This window comes from Copidosoma floridanum, unplaced genomic scaffold, assembly GCF_036245765.1.
Source record: "Copidosoma floridanum isolate Cflo_tuat_1 unplaced genomic scaffold, Cflo_Japanese_pri ptg000020l, whole genome shotgun sequence".
Taxonomy (NCBI): Eukaryota; Metazoa; Arthropoda; class Insecta; order Hymenoptera; family Encyrtidae; genus Copidosoma; species Copidosoma floridanum.
Window position 1 is genome coordinate 28,931,564 of NW_028321897.1, and position 9,297 is coordinate 28,940,860.

The 9,297-nt window shown below is 34.7% G+C and overlaps 1 protein-coding gene across 1 annotated transcript; it reads left to right on the forward strand.

Moving 5' to 3' along the window:
• The first annotated feature begins 6,298 nt into the window (after positions 1-6,298).
• On the forward strand, positions 6,299-8,289 carry LOC106644282 (NADH dehydrogenase [ubiquinone] 1 alpha subcomplex assembly factor 3). The gene is made up of 3 exons (XM_014359714.2): positions 6,299-6,499; positions 6,563-6,671; positions 6,997-8,289. Exons 1-3 carry the CDS (start codon positions 6,447-6,449, stop codon positions 7,420-7,422), a joined length of 588 nt encoding a protein of 195 aa, XP_014215200.2. The 5' UTR covers positions 6,299-6,446; the 3' UTR covers positions 7,423-8,289.
• Positions 8,290-9,297: the final 1,008 nt, after the last annotated feature.

Here is a 9,297-nt window from a genome sequence, read left to right on the forward strand (position 1 = left end):
TCATTTTTTAGTTTTCAAACATTGAATGTACGTTTATTAAATATTAGAAGAGTGCAACTCTATTTATAAACATTTTCACTTTATTTCTTCAAAAATTTATACATAATGTTACTTTTTCAAAATTCAAAAGGTCACGTGACCTCTTCTGTATAGCCGATAGCGAAGGTCCGAATTTTTTCCCTTGTTCAAACATACATATGTATCTCCTTACACATATACACACTATTTCTAGTAGTATTCCAAAACTGGGATACGTATGTATATGTATGTAAATATATTCAGATCTTAATGCTTCCTGTTAATGCTGCCGTAATAATGAACGGTAAAATAGTATATTACGCCACTAGGGCGGAAAGTGCTTCTTCCCGCCCGCGGGCGCAATTTCCGCCCGAGGGCCGAAAGTACTTGAAGGGCGGAAAGTGCGCTCAAGGGCGGGAAGGCCTCCACCCGAGTCGCGTATCCTATTTTTCTCCTTAAGGGCGCAAAGTAAGAACGTATTTTGTCTGGTTAATGATCACTTAAGAAATTTAATACATGCATAACAGTTTTTTGATTACCTACCTATCAATTTTCCTAAGTTTCAATTGTTTGTTTCATTGGAAATACTATTACGTGACTTACATTCCCATTTTACAGTCATACTATTCTTTTATTTTATCTAAGTATTTTAGCCGCGGTAATTGGGTCATGAAGTCGCGGTTACTAGATCAAGCCCCACGGTAATTGATGCATATGACTTTCATATTCTGAATTCGTTTTACAAAATTATTTGTGTATTTGAAACATTAAGAAACATTTTTTCAAGTACCTGAAGGTACCTACTATCGACTAAAAAAATCGTTAATTTATTTTTTGAAGATTAAAAAATTTAAATTCAAGCTTGAGGCTTGGTTTACGTTTCAGCCCGCGGTAACTAGGTACATACTTCACCCTATGGGCGTATAAGCCATGCGCTGCGAAAGGTTGTACTCAACTTGCTAGAATTCACGCGAGTGTTTATTACTTGTCACAAAAAATTATGAGAAATATCCTTAAGGTGATACAGTTTCTTACAATTTTTATAAAAATCTGAAACACATCGTATAACCAGAAAAAAATAATAACCTCAAAATATCAAGAGAGAACAAGTTAAATTAAGAAAAGACTGTTAGAAATTGTCAAAATTCCTAATTTTTTACTAATAGCATTACTCCATTACGTTTTGAAAACATTTGTACAAAATCTCAAGTCAAAATACTTAACAAAAATAATTCTAGAAGCAATGTCGTCAAACGGTCTTATGCCACGCCGCCACGGGATTTTTTGTTTACATTTTCATTTTTAACTTTATAAATGGATGGTTGACCTCGGGACCTTTAAGTAGTTACAGTGCTAATCGATTCTACGATTTATTCGCTCTGAGTATGGAGACCTGCAGCATTCCAGTGAATTTTTTTCAAGACCTAAACGTGTCTTAAGCCAACTGTTGTGCAAACTTTAACTTTCATTTATTATAGGCATATTTGCGATTAGATTAATCGTAGGGGTTGAATATATTCTTACATTAATTTTTTTGCAACAATAAGACACTGCCAATTTATTGCCACAACGCTTTCTCATTCTACACAGTATTAATTAATTGTGTTCTATGTTTTTTTGTCATTTCAAAAGTTGAAAATTATGGAGTAATATTCGTACGTTTTCAAGCATTACTAATAACAGTCATTATTTTTTTAATTATAAAGAGAACTATCCTAACAATAATTCGGAAAAAAGTATATAAATAAATTGTTGCCTATGTTTTCAAAAAATGTTATTTCCAAAAATTTAATTAGTGTAATATGAATGACAAAATTATAATATTTAAGAATTCAAAATTTTTTTTAAAATAAACACAAGAATTTACTTCATTAAAAAACAGTGAACATTATAAAAACGCCACGAACAAAAGGAAACACAGAAAGAGGCGAGTGCGTTAATTTCTTTTAATACACGGGAAAAAGAGCGTTTATTGTGAAACCCAATGATAAAACACCACGTAAGTCATTGGCTTCATAATGTAACTCAAATAAAGTAGAAAACAGCATATCACGAGCGCGCGGATATAAAAAAACGTATTTAAACAAATCTAAATAACATTCTCCAGAAAAATTTGATAATGTTCGTTAAATCCTTGTCAAAGAGTAAAAACAAAAAAAATAGAACTGTGAATCATGTTAATTAGTCAACAGAACAAAAGATGAAATCAGAGATGCAGTAAAAAATTTTTTTTAACGAAAATCAACTTAAAAAAATCAATTTTACGGAACATTACGACTTTTTTCATAGAATTTTAATCAGAGCGAAAAGCAAGTAAAAAAATTCGAATTACACAAATCGATCGTCTTGGTCAAAGATATAAGCAAAAAAAAAACAATCTCAATGAAAAAAGATTCAGTCAGGAAGTTCGATATAATCGAGTCCTCACTAGATCACCGAAATATATAAAATAAGGTTGAAATCCTCAAGACCTGTTACGTGGATTAAAAGATATGAGTCATTACACACATACTTACAGACACACCCATGCACACACTTACACCCCCCACACACAGCCGTCTTAAAAAAAAAAGATTTTTCGTCTTTTTCACGTCATGAAACATGTAAATAATGTATAACTTGAAACTAATGAAAATTTAAAATCGATCATCACAAAGCTTCTTTTGAATGATAATGCACATGGAAGTCATGCCACTATTGCAAGAACTGTTTTTGTCATAGTGCCATCTGATAACATTATTTGTTGCTATAGTTTGTGAATACATAGAAATTAGTCATAATTACATCAAATTCATTTGCATTCCCACCAACCACTTTCATCGAATACCTACTTGGACTATTTAAAGAACTGCAAAGCATTATAATATCAAATGTTATACTAATAATAACAAAATGAAGTGAGGTAGATGTGTATATTCATTTTTAATTACGTGGACACTAAATATGCATTAGTGAAAAGTAATTTCATACATAAAAATACAATTTGTTGTTATAAGATTTGAGAAATCCGGAAATGGTATATTGAAAATTGTTTATGAATTCACGCCATTACCTACAGTGATCTAAATTTTCGTATTCAATAGTATATATATTATGCACCTAGAGCAAAAAACTAAAGAATGTCTCAGATTGAATGTATACTAGCTGCCAAACTGTCAAACATGCAATCCAGGAAGTTTTTACTTTTTCTTGTGGTGAGTTTGCTATTTTTTAGCCTGACTTAATCTAAAAAGTAATCTATTAAGACTCTATTACTACTTGATTCTCTAGAATATTACCTGAATGAATTATTAAATGGCAATAATTGGATGGAAAAACTTGATTTATAGATAACATATTTGAATACTCACAGTCTTACAAACTCTCGTAATTTTGGGTGGTGAACATATACTTTCATCTTCATCTTCAAGATCAATTGATGTCAAGTTTTGTTCAATAGTAGGTGATCGACTAGGTGTGTTTGTACTTGGACTAGTATCGGAGATACGTTTCGATTTTACTGGACCACAAATAATTCTAAGAATACATACATGGAATTGTATAAGATATTGGATTAAAACGAGTCTTCAACATGCAATGATAAACAAATTTATACATACTTATGTCTGATCAGAAATTCCGACGATGTATTTGCAAAACACTTGCAACACTTGTCACACTTAGCCTTGGCTTTCCCATCGACTTCAAGTCTCTCGAAACCATCCCAGTGTCCATGCAATCTGTTTGGCATGACTACAAAATAAATATAGCTTTATAAAATGCTAGACAATTACATAGCATTAGATGACATTTAAAAATAAAACACAATCATTGCAGTCAACACTGGTGTCTGATGCCACTACTCTTAAAATACTTCTACTCATGCAGTACAGTGTATACCTGATAAACAAAATGTTATTGACAAAAAAAACACAATAGCTGTAAATATTAAACTATCTTAACAACGTCATGTAGGAAATAGAGTTATTCAAACTATCCACATGTATGACTGCGCATTACTGATAATCTGCACAGTAATGAAATACACACCCAGTTCACTGCAGTGGCATCAGCAATCACAAAATCTACTGCTGTAAAATATTTACCAAAGAAAAGCTGTCAAAGTCACTATTATATTGTTTGATGAAGAAAAACTAATGGTCAGCTTTTCAAAACATAACCCTAAACCTACTATTACAATGTAAATTTTTTGCAAGCAGGAGAATATAGCTAGGAGTAAAAATGATTTTCACAAGTGCAAGAAATCACACAAATCAAAGAGTCAACTACACTTTTGCAGTGTGTAACACCAGTTTTACAAACAATTGTGTATGTAAATAAATGCCATCTAATGACATTTTCAGACACACTTCAAATAACTATTGGAATTATCCTCAGGCTTTAATTAATACTCACTTGCACAAATGAGGCAGCTTTACAGATGCGATTGACTTAAAATTGTCAACCAGTTGAACAAAACATCTTTTTGTCAGTATAAACAAGACGACTTGAGCGAACGACGAAATATATCTAAAGTATACATAGTATATGTCGACATCGACCCAAGCATACATGTATACATAGATTTCTCAACCCTGATTCCTGCACGTTCCTTCTAAAAGGCCGCAAGCTCTCGCACAAACTCTGTATCATTCGCATTCCCTCCGCCATACCCTTATCCCTAAAACCTGCATGCAGGTTAATTCAGCTTTACACTCAGCATATCCAGGTCAACAAGGTGTGGCCTGCACCTCAAAGCAATCACGCAAGCTTGCAAGCTGACGCATAGTCCCCAGGACCTATACAGTCTGCAGAGCCAACACGCGAGATCCACATCACCAGACCCAGAGAAGCGTATAAAAGGGACGGACACCAGGAGGCAGGCAGATAGTCGAACTTTAAGTTCCATCGATGCCAAACTGCTGCAGAGCTTGCGACGCTTACTTTGGCGCTCTTCTACAAACTTAAAGGCACGTGCACCTGTGTATACGTTCTACGCTTAGCCAGGGTAGTCAGAAAATCAAAAACGGGTTTCCAGGCCCAGGTTGATCAGCGTTTGGTTAGGCGGATTCAATATCGGAACTTTTTCCCTAGATCGTATATATAGCTACACGATCTGGGGAGAATGTTCCGTCGAGCAGACAGCACAGCAGTGAAGAGACATTGCCAAAGACTCGCGGAAATTAAAAATTGTAATATTATAACACAAGCGCCTATCACCCAATGATCCGGGTCGCTAACTGGCCTCTCTATTAAAAAATAAAGTATTAATTATTACACAAGCGCCTATCACCCGATGACCCGGGGTGCTTACTGGCCACTTTATGAAATAATAATTTATTAATTAATAGCACAAGCGCCTGTCACCCAATGACCCAGGGTACTTACTTTCCACTGTATAAATTAATAAAAGGTTAATTAATAACCCAACGGCCTATCACTAAGTGACCCGGGGCGCTTACTGGTCGCTTTATTAAACGATATATATTATTAATTTATAGCACAAGCGCCTGTTACCCGATGACCCAGGGCGCTTACTGGCCTTCTCTATTAAATAATACAATATTAATTAACAGCACAAGCACCTATCACCTGATAACCGTTGTGCTATTAATTAATAATATACATCGTTTAATAAAGTGACCAGTAAGTGCCCCTGGTCATCGGGTGATAGGCGCTTGTGTTAATAATTAATACTTTACTCTTTAATAGAGAGGCCAGTTAGCGCCCCGGGTCATTGGGTGATAGGTGCTTGTGTTAATAATCAATACTTTATTATTTAATAGAGTGGCCAGTCAGCGCCCCGGGTCATTGGGTGATAGGCACTTGTATTACAATATTACAATTTTTAATTTCCGCGTGTCTTCGGCAATGCCCCTTTACTGCTGTGCTGTCTGCTCGACGGAACATTCTCCCTAGATCGTATAGCTATATATACGATCTAGGGAAAAAGTTCCGATACTGAATCCGCCTAACCCAACGCTGAGGTTGATAACCTGGACATTATTTGCATGAATTCTTGGAAAATTGCTTTCCATCAAGGGACCTAACAACTGCCCCGAGTACCAAGTGCTTACAAGCACGGAGAGACCAACCTCCAGTGCAGCAGATACTTTCCTGACCGTGAACTATCACTTTTATGCTTAACCAGGTAACGAACCCACCCTAACAGCGCCATCTGCTGGACGAACAACGCCTTCGGCCTTCGGCCATCAACAACTTCGTGCTCTGCCAGTCTGCACTCTGCCCGGCTCTGCGCCTAAGGGTAAGGCGGTAAGGACCAGGTCATAACAATATTTAGATACGCTGTGCGTTATGGCAATCTTGCTGTATAGGCCCTTAGTTTCAGACGTCTTAATAGCAGTGTACATTAGACGACACAAATCTCCCCCATCGTGTGGAAAGTTACACTTCTGAAGTAGACGAATGTCATAAATACTCCTAAGAAAATGCAGTCTGTACTTCAGACATTATTCGCGTTTCCTATTAACGTGTTAAAAAGGTATACAGAATTTTGTTATAGAGCACAATGAAATTGTTAAACTTACAAGCATTATTTTGGTAGAAATTTATATGTTCGTTCAACTTGTTCATACGAATCAGATGGGAAAACAACCGTTACAATTTTGAACAAAAATTTTGATTACGGTCTGATGATAGACAATGTCAGTGAGGTATTTGTAAATAAAATCAGATTGTTATCAACGTTTATAGACGCTAATAGAAGCAGTCACCCAGGTAGTGAGAGAAATCCTCAACCATTGGGGAACATTAAATGCTGTCTATGCAATACTTACATGCTTCTTTAAGCTTGGTTAACAGTACTACAATGCTGCCTTAGTATATATATGAACGAGCAACTTGTTAACAAATTGTTTCTCAAGTTTTGAACACTAGGGTGTGCTTCAAGAAGCATTTATATTCGTTGTCACTATTTTAACCTATTAAGTTACAGTGATCTTTCAAATGACAACTTTTTCTCAAAGTAATATTTTTTAGTATGGATTTATTTTAAACAACGGAATTAAAACAATTGGACCAATGATTATTTTTCCAAAAACTATGTTAAGTTGGAATATAGCAAGATCATCTGATATGAATGAAAAATCATTTTCACTCCTCTTTCATCTTGAACCGAAGCTTGATATTTGTGTTGTTGGTTTAGATGATGACTATCCACGTACTTCTGAATTTTTACAAAATTTACAGTTAATTTTTAAAAAATATCAAATTCCTGCAGAAATATTACCAGTCCATCAAGCATGTTCAACATTTAATTTTTTGAATGCTGAGAACAGATATGCTGCAGCAGCATTGATACCACCAAAAGTGAAATGTCCTAAAGACATGCTACTTTCAAATTATAATAAAAAACACCTTGAAGAAATTGAAAAGAAATCAGATCCATTTTACACACATTGTTAATTATATTGTCAAGCTTTGAAAACAATAAGCCAATAAATCAACTTAAAATAATATGTATTCCAACCCCAACGGAAAAAATTGATGTAACAAAACGTAGCAAACCGTAACTTTCTGTGAAGTAATGTAAAGTTTGGTTGGATTTCGGACCACAGGTACAGTTTGTTATGTTTTGTTATGTTTGATTATAGTCTACTACAACCCAACACATTATCTTACGACTTGTTACATTTTATTATAATTCTAAAAAGATACTTGAATCTCGTGGAAAATCAACGGTAGTAAACTCTAAGAAACTGTAAGGTAGTGACATCTGTAATATTTTATAACAGCTTACTGTTTTTTGCAGTTTATTATACCTTTTTATATTTTGTTATAATTCATAACTTTTACCTTAAATTTACCTTACATGAAAAAAAATTAAGTAATTATTATGAAAAATTATTAGTGTAATAGTATATGTGATAAATCATATCAAAACGTAAAGAAAATGTAAGAAAACGTAACATAACATAATAAAATGTAAGAAACGTTCGAAATCCTAAGAATAGTACAGTTTCCTACATTTTCTTACATTTTCTTGCGGGTTACGGCATATTATTACTCATGTTAACTTTTTCTTACAGTTAGTTACGTTTTCAAATTGCCGCTGGGGTTAAATTTTAACAAGATTATGCTGTGAATATTTGAAAGACTAGTCTAAATCTATTTTTTTATTACAGATGATTTGTAGTCTTTTAGAATATTCGTGTAGACAACTAATTTTGGAAATACCTTCATCTGAAAGAGAAATATTTCTTGACATCCGCTTACAGGTATCAAATAAACCTGTTTTCAAATGAATTATATCACCAAATAATTTAATAAACTATAAATAACACAAAATTGATATCATCCGTTTTAATTTTATATATATATACCCCTACCCCTCTCCCAGAAATGGGAGGCTCCCATTTCTCTTCCCTTCCTTCTCCCAAGTGCAAAGTGCCCAGAGTAGTAATGTCAGCAAACTAGATGAAAACTACTTCTATTTGATGAAAATCCAGACTAGGCCAAAAAAAATTTTTTCTGCATACCCTGCCGAAAGTGCTTTATATCTGACCTGCTCCAAAACAGATAATCAGCCCTTTCGGCGAGGGTATGCAGAAATATATAGTATATTATGCACCTAGTGAGCGAGGTTAAGAATGTTGCAGATTTCACGTGAATAAACGGATAACGTAAAATCTAGAACATTTCTTCTCCTCCGAACGTGGTGCGTGTACTATTTTTCATCATACTGCGCCGAAAGTAGGAACTGTCGTTTCACAGGATAAAAATCCCTTCTCTCGGCACAGGATTGATGAAAAACCTAATACGCACTACGTTTGGAGGTTAAGAAATGTCCTCGATTTCACGTTATCTGTCCTCGACCTCGCTCAGGCACTTATTCGCGTGAAATCTGTGATATTCTTAAACTCGCTCACTAGGTGCGTAATATACTATTGTATAGATTTTGAGCCCGATAACAAACGTAACCACTTTCAGACAAACCAAAATGTCAGCAAAAGATCCAACAAAAATTGTAAAAATGGCAAAATCAGGTTATTCGCTTTTATCGGATAAACTGTAATTCGGCGAAAAAAACGTTCCATATGGAAACGATGCGCTATTTGAAGACGAACAAAATAAGCCCTGGTGAAGTGGTGAATTCAATATAGCTTAGGGGCCATCCATAAACTACGTAACGCCATTTAGGGGGGGTAGGGGTATAACAAATTGTGACATTAAGTTACATGGGGGGAGGGGGGGTTGAATCAAAAGTTACGTAACTCCACGAAAATTAAACAAAATTAAATGCACTATTATACTTTTCCAAATAGAGCGCGTAATTGCAAG

Excerpts from the sequence above, each read along its gene's own strand:
- LOC106644282 (XM_014359714.2), top strand. The coding sequence starts at position 6,447 with ATGCAGTCTGTACTTCAGACATTATTCGCGTTTCCTATTAACGTGTTA. Across the intron at positions 6,500-6,562 it reads CCTATTAACGTGTTAAAAAG|AAATTTATATGTTCGTTCAA; the intron begins GTATACAGAATT and ends TTATTTTGGTAG. Across the intron at positions 6,672-6,996 it reads TGATAGACAATGTCAGTGAG|TATGGATTTATTTTAAACAA; the intron begins GTATTTGTAAAT and ends AATATTTTTTAG.